Source organism: Lathamus discolor, chromosome 1 (assembly GCF_037157495.1).
Source record: "Lathamus discolor isolate bLatDis1 chromosome 1, bLatDis1.hap1, whole genome shotgun sequence".
NCBI lineage: Eukaryota > Metazoa > Chordata > Aves > Psittaciformes > Psittacidae > Lathamus > Lathamus discolor.
Genome location: NC_088884.1, coordinates 57,262,642 through 57,279,783, shown reverse-complemented (window position 1 = coordinate 57,279,783; position 17,142 = coordinate 57,262,642). Strand labels below are relative to the sequence as shown.

Genomic DNA, 17,142 nt, shown 5'->3' with positions numbered 1-17,142 from the left:
ATTGGACCCTAACTTGTGATAAAAAGGATCCTCATTTTTAAAAGGATAAATATTTTCTTTTCAATGCTATAGTCCTTTTCTAATTAATGAATTCCATAAACCTAAAGCTACTTTGATTCTGTGGTTAATTAAAAAACTAAATATAAATCCCTTTTTAATGAGCTCCTCTGATTTTTTTTTAGCCTTCTTAATGATTATTCAGGACATTAGGAGCATATTCCTCCAGCCTTCATACTTTAAATTACAAGGTTGTATTCCCCAGCTCAGTTCTCTCAGGATTTACATGCAGTGCCTAACTAACATGCCCTGGAGGAAGTATTACGATGTTGTTTTTCACCATTCATAAACATAAAATTAAATCAGCAAGTTACCCCTCAGCAGGGTCCAATGCCAATGCCCGAGGACTGTCAAGATCTTTCCACACCAGCACTTGGCGATGCTGTCCATCCAGCTTTGACACTTCTATACGATTTGTTCCAGTATCAGCCCAATACAAGTTCTTCCCCAGCCAATCTACAGCCATTCCTTCTGGGTAATCCAAGCCAAACTCCACAACATGTTCCAGTGCGCTGCCATTCATAAATGCCCTGCTGATGGTCTGAAGGGATACAAAGATACAAGCAAATTAGAAATTTGACCAGTCTGTCATTGGGCTGGTTGCTTTCTTTCTTGCATTTTAAACATTTTCAGATTTTAGGCATCTCATAGGAAAGACGATCTTACAATATGCTACTTATTTGCAAGGCGAACAATGTTGCTATTCAGAGGTAACAATTTACTGTACTCTATGAATGTATTCTGTGTCAATTACAATAGCATTTCACTGGGGAAATAAATGGATAACTAGTCTGGTTCAATTAAGCAGTCTACATGCCAAAGTGACCTTAATAACTCAGTGCCAGCTTCGAGGGGGAAATATTCTGGCTCTCCCAGGACTATACAAAAGCATCGATGTTATAGCATTGAGTGTTATTTAAAGCAGCCTAATGAAAAACTTCAGGACAGAACAGCAAATAGAATAAAACAATCTAACAACTGATTAGCTCACTAGCAGAAGTCCTTCAATACCGAGGGTTTAATTTAATTTCACTAAGTTTAATTCTTCTTGGTCTTTATTCAAAAGACTTCTTTTAACTCTTGCCATCATGGATCAGCCTGTGGCAACAAATACAGCCAGAATTACATTTTAATAATACATCAGAATTTAGATATTCCCTGATTTACTATGGCCACTTATAAGCTTGAAAATAAAAAAATAACATTAGAATGGTATAAAAGTCTTTTTGGCAAACATGGGCTTCCTTTCTGTGCCCTTAATATTCCCCTCTACACAGGCTCTTCATACCCATAATCCATCAGAAGTTAACACAAAGACCAATAGTTTGCTTACTTCCCAGCTTGGGTGCTACCTGCAAATTTATGTCAGTTTGTGACAGTACACAGCAGGGAAGTTTGTATCTCAGTCTTCATCTGTATCACCCTTAAAAAGTGATCAGCTCATTGCTTTATTTGTACTTTAACACAGCTCAAATTAATACCATACCTAATGAGTTCAGCCAAGTCACCTCTCTCAAGCTTACTTAAACTCTGTGGTTTTAACTTTTATGATTCTTCAGTTATAAAAGCCCATGAGTTATTGGCACAGATTTCAACCCAAATGCAGAAAACTTTCATTAAAAACTGATTTTTGGTGCTCACAATTCAGAATCCATCTACAACCCATGGAAAACAAAGGGAATAACTGCTCGCTGATAACAGATAATAAGACAATAGACAGATTTCTGTCACAGCATTAACCACCACATTTAAACACCCACTTCAACCTTTTCTGATTTGTTAGTCGAGACTCTAGACATGTTTTACAAAGGCTGTGATTCATAATATGTCTCATGTGCAGTAGCTACACAAGTTAATGGACAAGCAAGACCCATTTTCACTTCCTGATCCAAGACAAGGCTTCTCCCTACTAACCATATCTCACAAAACATCTGTGATTCTTAAAACCTCCTGCCATATGGCATTCTTCTCAGCTTTCTGCCATAAAATCTTAATTTTTGCAAACTAATCCTTTACGTGAAAATGTATAGATTACATTTAAATGATGTGGTGGGTTGAACCTGGCTGGCTGCCAGGCGCCTGTCAAAGCTGCTCTATCACACTCCTCCTCCTCAGCTGGACAGGGGAGAGAAAATATAATGAAAGGCTCCTGGGTTGAGATAAGGACAGGGAGAGATCATCACTCAGCAATTACCATCACTGGCAAAACAGACTCAACTTCAAGAAAATTGATTTATTACCAATCAGATCAGAGCAGCATAATGAGAAATAAAACAGAACCTTAGAACACTTTCCCCCTACCCCTCCCTTCTTCCTAGACTTAACTTCACTTCCTGCTTTCTCTACTTCTTCCCCCACAGTGGCAGGCGGGGTGGGAAATGGGGCTGTGGTCAGTTCATACACATTATCTCTCCTGCTCTGTCCTCCTCACAGGAAGGACTATTCATGCTCTTCCTCTGCTCCAGCATGGGGTCCCTCCCATTGGAGACAGTCCTTCACAAACTTCTCTAATGTGAGTCCTTCCCAGAGGCTGCAGCTCTTCACTAACTGCTCCAGTGTGGGTCTCTTCCTTCAGGAAAACACTGTTCCAGCATGGATCACCGATGGAGTCACAAGTCCTGCCAGCAAACCTGCTCCAGTGTGGACTCCTCTTCCCATGGGGCCAAAGGTCCTGACAGAAGCCTCCTCCAGTGCAGGCTTTCCTGGGGGTCACAGCATCCCCCTGCTCTGGCACAGGGTTCTGCAGGTGGAATGTGCTCCACCATGGACTTGCGTGGGCTGCAGGGGCACAGCTGCCTCACCATGGTCTGCATGAGAATCTCTGCTCCAGCACCTCGAGTACCTCCTCCCCTCCTTCTTCACTGACCTTGGTGTCTGCAGAGCTGTTTTGCTCACATTCTGATTTCCCTCTCCTCCTCTGGCTGCCATTTATTGTGCTGCAGTTCCCTTTTCCCTTTTCACATATGTTATCCCAGAGGCACTACCACCACTGCTGATGGGCTTAGCCTTGACCAGCAGCTGGTCTGTCTTGGAGCAGCTGGTATTGACTCTATCAGACATATGGGAAGCTTCTAAAACATCTCACAAAGCCACTCCCGTAGCTCCCTGCTACCAAAACCTTGCCATGCAAACCCAGTACAAATGATATGTAGGAGAGAATGCTGTTAGTATTACAAAAATGCGTGCCATTCTTAGAACATGCTCTTTTACCTATCTTGTAAATCACCCTGTCAATCCATTCTTAAGTATCTCAAAAACCTTGCAACAACTTAACAGCCAATACAGAAAAATCTCTACCTTCAGTGAAATGTCAGTCCAGTAAATCCGATTGTCTGTCACGTCAAAATCCAGAGCAGAAGCTTCCTTGACTCCAGTGAGTGGAATAGCAACATTGTTGTTGTTTGTTTCTAAAGAGATTCGTCTGATATCTGCTCTCCGAGAGAACAGCAGGAAAGCTTCTGGGACGATGCAGGTCTTCATATCATTGATGAGCTCTAAGCCTATGGGGCAAGCACAGCGAAGGCCTTGTGGTCTGTACAGACACAGATGGCTGCAGCCTCCGTTGTCCTCTGCACAAGGGTTTGTACCTAAGCATGCAACAAAAGCAAAAGCAATCATTACAAACCGATTTCAGTTGGAAGATGAAGCCAGTCTCCATATGCATCAACGACACTATGAGTCCTTAACGAAATACATATTGTTTTTCACCTTTTATTCTCTGAATGAAGTAATTTTTATTCATTTCCTGTAATCCTTTGGACAGATGTTACTCTACTTGGCTGGAAAGGCAGTACTTGTTTTCCTGACCCCATGAAATAAACCCAGCATGAGGGAAACAGATCTGGACTCCAACAGCTACTGAAGTTCCTGATTCACAGCACAGGCACTGAATGGACATTAAATATCTAAGTAAACAAGTATATGTTTCACTGCCTTTTGCAGTACACTGGTTGTGTACCCAGTTGTGTTCCTAGAGATGAAAAATTTGCAGATCTATTTTCACATCCGTTCAACAGTCTCTCAGTCTCTTCTCTTCTCCCCAGGATGCTACAAAAGCAGCTATTTGCCATACTAACTTGTGTACCTGCCCATGCTGGAAATCTACCTACTAAGAGAGGCCTAGCATTACCAAACTCGATTAGCCACACAGTTGGAAAGAGACCTGCTTTTAAAGCACATGTACCTTGGAGCACCTCGTTAACATAGCAGCAAGGATATACCTCAATCATGTTTGACTGATTTCCTGGGGTACAATCCAGACATGGCAGCAAGAAGCTGCAAGCCTTATTCAAATACCCAGATATTCAAGGAATGTGATGAGTTCTGTGATGCTGCAGTTACACTGCTACCAGTGTTTGGGTAGCCAACAACAGCCAATTTAAAGCTAGATCCTCCTTTTTTACACCACTGACACTCCAGGGCAGAAAGTACTTCTACTTATTTTTAAAGATGATTTTGCAGCATTAATGTGAAAAGTACTGAACAGAGCAAAACTGGCTCATTCTTAGCTTTCTCATACTAGGAGCACATGTCCAGATTGCAAGATGAAAAGCTGCTACAGCTGCAGTTTCATAAACAGGTGGGCTAATCGAATAGCTGGCTGTCACGAAGAGAAGTTCTCATTTTCTATGATCCTTCTCCACATACTGGATCCAGGGTTGTTCAGACCTATGAGATGCTCCAATTCCCTAAGCAGAAGAAAATTACCCATTCTGAGGGGTGCCTGGTTGTTTTCCAGCTTGATATTCTTCCAAATTAGAGAACTGAAGCACCTTACAAAAGGCCTACCCCTCTCCCATCAAAGTGCAGCCTGCAGTTATCCTGCAATAGGTCCGAATTCTGACCATTCCTGAAAACGTAACTTCATAGAAAGCAATACCTGCAGAAGAGCACTGCTGAAATTTTCTATTTCATTTTACTTGCCTGATTAGCAGCCTTACTCACCGATTATCTGGCGGACATTTGTAGCTTTCAGGCCCATCAGATCAGGCAGCTGATCTATGATGATCTCTCTCTCAGCTGTGCGCTTATGCACACGTTCAATACTGCGTCTTTGCCAGTCTGTCCAATAAACATAGTCTCCCAACAATGTGAATCCAAAGATATGAGGCAGCTTGTCCTCCACCAGAATTCGTCTCCCAGTTCCATCGGCATTCATGACCTATGGATATACACAAACTGATTACACACAGAGAATAAATCTGTCACAGTTTAGCAGAGACTGATTAACAAGCCACTCCACACTTAAGACTTTAAATTAAAAAAGAACCTCCTGGTCATTAAAACGCTATCAATGTTACACAGGGGTCTAGTAAAAAAACGGAAGTATTTCAACAGGTACTTGCTCTAAAAGCCACGGAGGATCCCTCATGTATAAGGTTAGTTTTGTAAGCAGAGCATAATGTGAAATTATGGCACAACATTCCTTATATTTGCTGTAGGAACTAATATTATATGTGCCTGTTAAGTTGTTGTCTCTCTCGTTTCTGACTTGTCTCTTGGTTTAGTTTTAAATGGGAGACACTGTTTTACTCAAATAAAGACAGGCTTACAATGTCAAGGAGTCCTGGCTTAGCATCTTGTAGTCCACAGCCCCTCCCAAGTGAGCTTTGCCCAAATTACGGATAGCAGTAAGAGGAGGCACCACATAAATTCTGAAGCAAACAGTCAAGAGGATCTACAGATTTTGTTTGTATTCCCAAATCTGAATAAAGAACCAGTTCTACATTCTTCTAAATTAAGTTCAGTATTTTCTGTGCTAGAAGGAACAGTAATAGTCTGTAAATAATTGCATGCCTTTGATCAAGACACTGGAATTTACTGTGTCATTTTTCTCTACTGCTAAAAAGAAGTAATACCTAAGTTCCTCAAAAAGGCACTGAAAGGATTAATTAAGCATATGTATGCATGTTCAAGTGATCAAGCACCTTATGAATGCCAAGTATTATTATTAAAAGTACCATTCTGACAGGAATGAAGAGAGTCCTATGTTTTAAGCATAAAAATGATTCAGTACTGCAATTTTATAGAAAAGTTCCTTGTAAGGTATTTCTGCTCGTTTCAAGTTTACAGCATGTAAAAAATAACCCCCACCCCACAACCTGAATATAAAAACTTCCCAAAGCAGTGGGATTCACAAAATTCAAGGCAGCATACCAATCCCTGAAACATTACAACATCCTTCCCACTACCCAAGAATGTTCCAAGTGAAAGACTGGGAAAAAAAAGTGACTTATTAAATCACTGTTTTCAAATCTCACTCATTTGCCTTGTGGAATTAAGACAGCAGAGCCAAGTCTGTATGATTTCCCATTCTTCTCATGGCTGAAACCTAAAGATTTGTGCAACGACAACCTTGAGGATCAACTGGTTTAGTAACTCTGGCTAAAGGGATGATGTCTTGTGGTCAGAAGAACTTCCTACCTCATGAGAAACGAGAAGGCTAGTTTGGAGCAACTCCTACCTTTTGTCTACCCAAGTACAGATAGGGAGGGAGGAAGGAAATATACAGAGAAACAGAATTGAAACCCGTAGCTTTCTCAGCATACGGTATAATGTGAACTTAATACATTTTATTAACGCGCACTAAGAAAGTGGAAGAAAATGCCATAATCTTCACAATAATTCAAGATCTCCTTAAAACTATTCCCTGTCAGAAACTTCCAGACATTACTGCATTTACTCTCAGGATGTTAGAAAGGGAACCGAATCTTTATGTGCACACGAAAGGGGGCCTGCATACTTGCTAGTTTGCAGCAATAACCTTTACATTTACTTTTTTTTACGAAATCCCATGATTACTCTGTGGAATTGGCTTACCAGAAAAATCTTCAGTCTAGTAGCATACACAGCACATTTCCACAAATGCACTAGTGCACACGCATGACAAAAGTAAGATGAGCTTTACTAGCTGAAATGTTTTTGGTTTTTTCTCTGCATTCTCACCGAGGTCCTTTAGAAAGTCAAGCATGGTACTTGCAGCTTCACTTTGTATTATGGTGCATCTACCATCCTAAAGCTGTAACTTGTGTCCTTTACACTGATAACTAAATCTAAACATAGCTTTTCCTATCACAGATTGTTTAGCTGGGCTCAGAGCCCAGCATAATTGCCTAATTCCTGGACTTCCTTTTGAAAACAGCCTTGCTATTGCATTTATTCTACTTCAGAAAATTCAGCATCTGCTGGCTCTCTCAATTACTAGCAGCATGATTCCTACACCCTGTTTTGATAAATGATGTTGCTAAACAACAGACTAACGTCTAACTTTAGCACCAGGGACACAAACTTAACATCTGCAAAATAAACCGTGAGTTACAGTCCCTAAGCCCACCACTCCTTCATGGAACTGTCGCCAGGCAAAACTGGACATCTCCTTTTGTCTACCACCCCTTTTCTAACCATTACACAGTAATTTTACATTTCTGTGATGATTTGTCGTGTCGTGTGTCCCCCCCCCCCCCGCCTTAAGCTACAGAGATAAGCCATTTGCTTGCAGCTAATTAATACATGGCAATTAGTGTCTGCTAAGCAGACCAAAAAGATACACAGAATGGATGGATGTTGCAAAATGAGTCAACTAAAACCACACAGTAATAAACAGTAAAACATCACCATCACAAAGCAGTATCTTTAGATACTATGCTTTTTGCCTTGTACTTATAAAAGGAAGAAAATTCTACATTTAAGGGAGTGCTTAACTACGAGATTTAGTTGTAAAGTGTATGATGCAGGATGAACTTTCTTTGGCAAACTTTTGGGGAGCTCTTCAAATAAATTCCTCTTATACTGGAAGAAAGTCAGGAAAAGAGAAGGTAGGACTCATGGATTAAGTATCTGCTTTTAATTAATTTTTGCTTTGCCACATACAGGTTATTTTGAAAGACAGTTTTATGTCACCTAGACAAAACAGGTGCCTATCTGAAAGTACTTACACATACCTGTCATCCTACTCCCACTACAATCTTACCTGGGCACATGTGTGCAATATTACTTAGTACAAACATGTGCTCACTAGCAGCCAGGTACTATAATATGAATAGTTCCACAGCACCACATTGTCTACACTCACTTTGGCCATATTTTAGAAGATCTGAATAGAATTTCATCAATACTACAGAACCAAACAGTCTGGTGTAAGGCAGAAGGAAAGTGGCAAGGGTTAGGGTCATCACAGGGAAGCCTGCCCCACAGAATCCCTCCTAAAAAACCCCTACCTTCTGCTGCTATGAAGCAGGGTCTCCCTTGATGCTGCTTTTAACCACAATGTGGTGTGGGTTTCACATTTTGAGACCATTCTGAATACTGCAAACCACAGTGAGAATACAGACTGCAACAGGAAACAGATGTGGTGCAACCACAAACACTACCTTTAGTGAAATAGTGAGTAGTTCTATGGAAAAAACAATAACAACAGAGTAGTACAAAAATTAAATGGCCTCAGAAAAAATATGAGATATCCTGCCTGAAGAAGGGCTGTGCTTATCCTAGAACAATAATGAATGCAAACCTACAGCCTCATGAAAATACAGCTTATTGAAAATAAATTAATTAATCCTGAAAATGTGGTCGCAGTTTAAGATGCTGCACTTAATGGTCAGCAGGAACAATAAAATGACAACTGTGAAGCATTACTTCTATTTTAAAAGTTACAGATTGGATTGCACAGTGAACTATTCTAAGGGTCTTCCTTGCTGTCAGATACTCTGGATTCAATTCACTCTTGAATACCAGTAATAACTGTGATAAATAGGCTAAGGCAGTGAATTTCCCTTTTTGATAATCTGGGATTTGAATGCACAGTAGTTTACACTTGCCATTTGATTGTTTTAAGTCTAGAGCCCAATCATTATACCTATCCCACTCGTGGAAAAACTCTCTCTCTCTCTCTCTGGTGAGAGTTTGTGCTAGAACCCTGGCAAAGCTATACAGACTAGCAGTCAGCTCAGCTCTAGTGGACCAAAGCCAGTGCAGGCTAGACAGATGCACACTACTAACTCATATCCACAGCACTGAGGAGATGCTAATAACATAAACCTTCTGACCCTATTAGGCCATACTTAAATCAGTACCAAACATAAAGGCCAGTTCTACAAGGTACCAGAGAGCCTCAGGACTGACGACTCCCAGTGCAGAAGACAGCACGCAGCCCTGGAAAGAACACACTTGCCAGTGTAAACCTGGGAGGCTGCCAGACAAACCTGGTATGACTTAATTAAACCTAGTGTCATAAGCAGGGTGACAGTGTGCAAACCATAACCTTCCATCTTAAGTCATATGAGCACTGGCCCACTTTCCCAGCCTGTCCAGGTCTCTCTGGAAGACAGCTTTCCCTTCTGACATGCTTATCTCACCACCCAGTTTAGTATCATCAAGAAACTTGATGAGAGTGTTTTCAATCCCATTACCTGGATCATTTATGAAGACAGGACAAAGGGGAATGGCTACTGAATGAGGGTAGATTTCTGGTCAAGTGGAAGGTGTCCTTGCCTGTGGCAAGAGGGTTGGAACTAGATGATCTTTAAGGTCACCTGAATCCAAACCATTCTATGATTCTATATTGAACAGCATGGGACCCAGTATCTATCCCTGGAGGACTCCACTTGTGACACCTGCCAGCTTGAGTAAAAAGCACCAGTCACCACCCTCTGAGTGCAGCCTGTAAGCTGGCTCTCTACAGACTATCCAATGAGTCTGTATCTTGATAGTTTGTCTAGGATAAGGCTGTGGGAAAATGTCAAATGCTTTGCTGAAGGCCAGGTAAATAACATCCACTGCTCTCACATCGATAGGAAACATTCTGTTGTAGGAAGTGATCAGGTTGGTCTGGCATTATATGCCCTTGGTAAGTCTGTGCTGGCTTTTTCCAATAACCTGCTTCATTTGGCTCGCAAGTTTCTAGAAGAACTCTTTCCAGGGGCTGAAGTAAGACTCATGGGCCTGTAGTTTCCTGGGTCCTCTTTTGGATGTAGTTATAAATAATCAGGGAGCAGGTTAAGTATCATGGATGCTAAGCTCTCTTTCAGGATCACTGCAACAGAGGAAGTCAATAAACAATGAAAATTTATAAACAATGGCTTGTAACTCTGTCTCTTCAGAGAATTGACAATTACTTACAAGAATGGAACAGGTCTCTGTGAGGGACTGAAAGCCCCCAGCTACACTACAAGATGCTGCCAGAACTTTATTAATTTCACAGACAGGCACATCAGTAAAACAAAACCCCCAAAACCAAACACAAACAACTTCCTCCTGTAAAATCCATGAACTGCTCTATTTTCATTTACAAACATCTTACAACAAGATAACTTGATCCTAAGCCCTGATTTTTAAATTTGACAGCCAATTTTTGGACAAACAACACAGACTCATCCATCTACTGGTTCCTGAACTTCAGTACCTTTACCAGCACCCACTTACTCATAGAGGCCAGGAGATCCCACTTAATATACAGAACCTCAATTGCCCTGCTCAAGTACTACTGCTGTCAATGCACCAGCTCTACGAAATTTCTAGCGGGGACCACAGCTGGAAATCATCTCTCCCCACTGACTCACAGTAACGATACAATTGCAGCAGTTATCTTCCTTCTGACAGGATAAGGAATAAGAGCGTGTTCTGACTTGGTGGCAGTGCTCTGCATGTCATGTGTCCCACAAATGCAGAACACGCTAGCTTGTTTCTTTGGTACATGTTGAAATATACTCTCAGATATATAGTTTATCCTAAAGCATGGGGAAAAAAAAATCCCAGCCATTTGGCATGGACTTAAATGAAAGAAATGTCACGGAAAAAGAGAAGTTAAATTCCTGAGCAGTCCTTAAACTCTTGAGTTATTCTAACGACAAGTTGGGTTTCTTGCAGTAGTTTGAAAGACAGCAGAAAAGCATCAGAAAGCATTACCACCTTCACATTTTCAACACGGTCACACTAACGCACTCTAAGAATAGATACAACTAAAAATAAAATGGTGAATTTCTTATGAGTTAGATCATTATCACTGATCCGTATAAGATGAATTCAAAGTAGTATTACTGTAAGACAGCTGTGAAATACTGAATTCAACACGTATATCCCAGATATTTCGACATACCATGGAAAAAAATTTTGAATGAGGCCTGCATTATACCTGAAATAGTTTAGGAACAGTCATGGTTTAGGCTTACTTCAGCCCTGATTACCCCATGATAAATACTTACATGTGGTGTTTGTTTGATGTAACACATACTGACTCAGTTCACAAGACTACTAATCAAGGATATGACTGTTCATCTTCCACCTAAATATACGTGAATCTTACTATATCAGGAAAGTGAAAAACACTCATTAAACTTCTTTGGTTAAGGGAAAAAAGAAAACTAGAGCAGCATGCCTCTTAAGAACTCGAAAAGAGAGCAAGAATGCCTTCCAAAGATTACATTAGCATTTTTTTCCAGGCAATGTTTGATAATTACGTATTATCAATTTTCTTCTTTAAGCAACATGAATAGAATGGACCAGAATGATTTTGCTGTTATGACTACAGTAATATCAAACAACTAACACATGTATCTTCTACAAAACAGCAGCGCTGAAGAGAAGAAAAAAGGAACACCTTGTCTAAATTTCCAGTTTTATCAGTCTTCCCCTCTAAAAGAGGAGTCCTGAACAACTATACTCTCTCTGAATAACAATCAAAACTTTCAACTCAGCTTGAGGAAATTATTCTGTCAGTGTAATTAACTTAGTGTTAACAGCATTTCCCCTCAATTCCAAAATATTAAGGAATGTCAGATATGAAACAGGAAACACTGCAGTGAAATCCTGAGAGATCAGTAGAAGGGATACCTGGAATTATACATTTGCTTCAGAAACCAACTGCCTCCAGCCAACTCCACAATTTCTTACTGTTAATTGTTTTCTAATAGCCATTACCAATTTCTAATTTAACAGTTCCCAGGCACCCCCAATTTTCTTTACAGCTCTAACCATTTTCCCAAAGAATTCAAAATATAGTTTTCCTGAGCATGGATAATATTCCTAATAGGACTGCAGTGACGATAAATACATAAAAACAGAATAGAGATTAATTTCATAAATACCCTTTCTACCATGCTACAGACACTGTTATAAGCTCATTTCTTTCACAATAGGACAACTTTCTCAGCTTCCAGATCAATCAATTCCAACAGCAGAAATGTTTTCTCAGTGATGGAATTTAATTTTAGAAACAATTGGTTGGGTTTTCAATGAAACAGCTCAAGTCAGGTACAGTGACAAGAAGGCAAGGAAAGGAGTTTAACACCATTGTGACAATCAAATATGACATCTCCTAGGCAGTCTCATGCAATACAAAGAACCCCTGCATACGTAAAGAACAGGCTAAGACAAAAAATTGAGCTGAAATGAAGAGAATGAGAAGAGAGATATTCACAGGGAAAAAAAAAAATGAGGCTTCTCTGAGAAGACTGAGTGCTAAAACAGGTGAATAAAGATGCTTGGCTATGAAAATTAATTCTGGTACACTAATACACAGGGTGGAGTGGCAGAAGTCTAGAGCGTGTTCTATTACATGGGCATAGGCTACAGGAGTACAGAGGAAGCTAATTATGTTGATCTTGCAACTTACCATTTGTCAACTAAGTCCTAAGAGCAGCTGTCCACATACTGTGCAGGAAGCAAAGGAGACTAGCCAAGACCAGCCTGAGCCCTCACAGTGGTCTGGGGGACAGTTTTACAAGATTAAGTTCAGCAACACAACCTCTAATATTCTTGCACACGGGCAAAAGCCTCTGTTCTTTTGGTGGCAGTAAGCTATTAGATTGATTCTACTGCTCCCTTTGCTAAATCACTTTAATTCCAAGTGTCTCTGCATGTCCAGAAGATTGGTCTTCCACCATATGTATTTACCTGCCTACTAAAAGTTATTCAGTTTATTATAATCCTTTTCCCACAGACCTTTGTGAAGTTGTATCATCATGAATAGCATCAGACAAAAAGTTCAGGTTAGGACTAAAAAACCTCAGAGTGAAATAAAAAGCCTTTGTGAGGAAAGCTGAATAATTACTGAGAGGGATCACAAGGTCACATGAATGCTTCTGAAGAATCCCAGCTCCACAATCAGTACAATCTTTTGTGCGGTACTGCAACTAAGCTTTGGAGAAGGCAAAAAAATCCCAGGCAGAATACTGGAGGGTAAGGGATAATAACAGACTGATAAACAGTACTCAGTTGAATCAGAAATGCAGGAGATGGCTCAGTATCTCTTCCCATCATTCTCCAACTTGCCATCAAATGTTACTTTCAGTATGTTGGACTCAGTGAAGTCAGATGATCTAGTTGTTTTAGTTTGAGGGATTTTTGTGTCTTCCCTTGGGTAACTGATACTGGCTGCTCATTACTTTCTAGATGAGAAAACAGCATAAACTAAAATACCATTTCCTAACTCCAATGGGAAAAATCTAGGAAACATCTATGACACATTAGTGGGATCCAAACATACTCCAATCAGCTCCATGCTGAGCCACTGGGAGCCAGGAGGTTTACAGAGCTATCATTAGCAAAATGGGACTGCTCATCTACTAGCTAAGCTTCTAAGAAACATCACTGAATTTCTAATGTGGAAAGCCTCAGCTAAGCTGCAGGGATGTAAGCAACAACCAAGTCCAAGAGAGCTAAACTTCTACCATTAACAATAACGTACAAAAAGGTTACAGAAGCCAGCACAACCTTCTGCTCAAATGTATCCTGAGTGTGAGCATCTGCCTCTGACTGCTCTAGGCTCTCCTTAAGAGTTAAGAGAAATGAATAGGTGCTTTTAGAGCATCCAATCTAATCCAATCCTATCCAATCTATTCTAAACATTTATTTTAGGGTAAAGCAAGGCACACTGCAGAAGTGCTGATTTCTAACATTTTCTATAAAGGCAACTTACTGAGCTGGAGGTATCTACATCTCATTAGATAAAAACCACCCACAGATTTCAGGGCGAAACATACATCTCTGACACAAGAACCATTTTAAAACTGAATGCTGAAGTCTTCTGTAATATCACATCTTTTTTAGGGCAGTAATTTCACTTCTTGGAAAAATACCATGCTTGGTATGCAGATATAGAGTTATGTTACTCTTGGACAAGAGTTCTGGCTGTATCTACCCAAAACCTTCCCTCGGTATCCTCTTTCTGTTGTTAGGTGCCAGGAATCTCTCCCTGTTCCAGTAAGTATGACAGCAGATCCCTCAGGACTTCTCTGAGAACTCATCAGCACAAATAGTTTATAGTGGGTGTCGCAATAATCAAACTTTTAGCATTTCAGTTTTATTTATATTCTGTTTATCAAAAGGAATAAGAAGTTGAATTATTAATGTTCCTAAATTGAAACCAACATGCATGTTAAGTATGTTTCTTCTTTTTTACTTTTACATTAAAACATTTTGAACAGCTGCAAAAGGTACATGCCTAAGTGAAAATTCCGTAGCACTACGTGCAAAAGCCAAGGCAAAAAAGGAATTCAATTTTTTCTATTTTTTCTTTTTCTTTTTTCTTGTTTTTTAAATAAGAACAAATTTAGAATGCCAGGAGGTCCTGGCTCAGCATTTGGGGTCCACAGATACAAAGTCACTCAAATTCTTGTATCTGGCTTTTTGACAGTAAGGAGACTGTACCAGTATGAGATCTGTGGCGGTCATTCACTTGCTTTGGAATATAGCTTTCCTATCTTGGTCTGTATAATGAAACTTAACTCTTCCTTAAGTTCATTCAGAAGTTCAGAAGAAATCTCCCAAATGTGAATTATAGAAATTATAAACTAATCTATGCTTTTGCTGTTGTTTGTTCGAGGAGTGGGTTTTTTATCATTTTTTGGTTTAGGTTTTCGTTTATTTTCTAAAGAAGCCCTTACTCTACTACTAATTTTAAAGTGTATATATACATACATATACATATATATGTTTTCTCTTAATGTAGGCCTAGCAGATGTTAAGAAATAGCTGCAAATTCCCTAACAAAGTAAGCTTTACACTTCTGAAACTGGGATGGAATACAGGGATCTGCCCTTACCTTCTGCAGCACATACTTGCTGTCCTTTGCTGAATGAAGTCCCCAAGTGCCACAATTATCCCAACCAGATGGACAAAGAAACATGGCCAAAATCAAACAGCGAAACAACTTCAACTACCTTACCTCTCATACCTGTAAAACCTTAATGCAAAGTACACAAAAGCAGCAGTGTTGAACAGCTAGGAATTTAATGGTTTCTGCTTCTCAATTTTCAAACCTCTGCTTCAAAGTAGGGGTAGGATCAGTAATCAGGCTTGGTAAGTCATCAGCATTTCACAATACAAAGACTAATGCTGCGACACAGAATTTCTCAGTCAGAAAATAAATGGTGAAAGCTTAGAAAACAAAAATTCCTTATTAGGGTGGCAGCAAAATTGAGGGAGTTGTCATCAGAGGAAAAATGTAGCCCTGCAATTTCAGGATTAGAATATGAATTAGAGCATTCTCTAGATGCCAAGCTATTAGCTCCTAGGTCAAAGACAAAAAGGTCCTCTCTGTTCAAGATTTTTGTGCTCAAAAAAGTCTTAGCAGCATCTGCTTTCTGTTGTTCGACAAGGCTGGGTTCCGAAGACTTATGTGTACTTATTCTGAAAAACAGCAGGATATAAGACTTTCCATATTAATCATGAGGATTAGAGACAGTAATGCCAGGCACAGCTAATAGATTTGGGAATGCAGAAACACTTCAAGTTAGAGCTGCACTCAAAAATCACTAGATAATGGTGGCTCTGTATAGGAGGCAGAGAGTCCTTTCTTTAAACTCACCACTAGTAGGTGTAAGTGGGTGTCATCTCTGGCTCTGAGAATGGAGAATAGGAAAGAAGATGAATAAAGAAAAATGAAGCAAATACTGAAAAATGGTGAGAAATCAGCCATATCACCGTTATTTCCTCCTAATGCACACAGCCACACACGCACACAGCCATTTATAATTGCTTTATCAATATGAGCTTTGCTGACCATTTTAAATCCAACCTGTGCCTTAAAACAGGTAGTGTACGTGCTCAGAAGACAAATAGTCACTTGAGCAGGAAAACATAAGACCAATTCAACAGAGCAGATCATACATTTTTAACCTCATAGCACGGCAGGAAAATGCTTTAAACCTGTAGCAAGTCAATGAGAAATCTTCCCTACTGGTAAGCACAATAGCAGCCATCCATTTCAATAGAAGTTTATCAGCAGTGAAACCTGACCGAGATAAATGACGAAGCTGTTGAGCCACAGCCTGCTTCTGCCTGCTGCAGGCTGCCAGATAAAATGGGAACAAAAGCTCCCCGCTGTACCCCCTACCCATCTCCATTAACCCCTGCTGATGCTTTATTATCGTCTGGGGGCTCCAGAACAGCATAGCATGAATCAGTGTGTAAAAAATAAATAATAAAAACTCATATGTGGCACAAATAAACCAGAAACATAGCCCTGCAAGAAGCATTCGTTTTGGTAGCACTGTAATTAAATATTGGTTATGAGGAATTCCATACACTAAGGGGTGGGGAAAAAAGCAGTATGCATGTATAATCATGTATGAAAAACTGCTTAAAAGGCAACAGAATGCACGTACACAAAGGTGTTTCTCCTGCTTTTACCCTTGCCTCCCAAATATATACAGACACATACAAACAAGGCAGGGAAGGGGCACTTAGTCTGATGTCTTCATGTCCAGTTCCAAGTTTCATCTTTTGATCCTGTCACAAATATCTTCTTTGTCGCACCTCCCCCAGTGTCCTTTCTCCGAATATAAGTTTAAGACATTTACTGAAGGTCAAAGTATCTTCCACGAAACTGATAAACAAGATGGATGGGAAGAGCAGGGAAAGTGTAACAAATCTCCTCAGGATTCACGGTTGCCATAGGAGAGAAAGGCAGTGGGAGGAAAAGGGAAGACTTGAAATGTTAGTAGTATTTTAGCTATCATAGATTTAGAAAGTAGGGAGATTTCTGTAGCTACCATAACAAAGCCAGTCTCTCATAAAAGGTTACAGAGAGGCCACATGAGATCCTGGGGAAAATTCACTAAGATTCATCAGTAAAGAAACTCACCAGTA

At 40.0% G+C, this 17,142-nt stretch overlaps 1 protein-coding gene across 2 annotated transcripts in view; it reads right to left on the bottom strand.

Moving 5' to 3' along the window:
- LRP6 (LDL receptor related protein 6) overlaps positions 1 to 17,142 on the bottom strand; it is a 129,111-nt gene that overhangs the window by 32,468 nt on the left and 79,501 nt on the right. For both annotated transcript variants that reach the window (XM_065672505.1, XM_065672514.1), the window contains exons 8-10: positions 5,002 to 5,218; positions 3,355 to 3,644; positions 372 to 598 (exon numbers count right to left, since the gene is read on the bottom strand). In XM_065672505.1, coding sequence (XP_065528577.1) covers positions 372 to 598; positions 3,355 to 3,644; positions 5,002 to 5,218 — 734 coding nt within the window. The remainder of the gene's footprint in view (positions 1 to 371; positions 599 to 3,354; positions 3,645 to 5,001; positions 5,219 to 17,142) is intronic.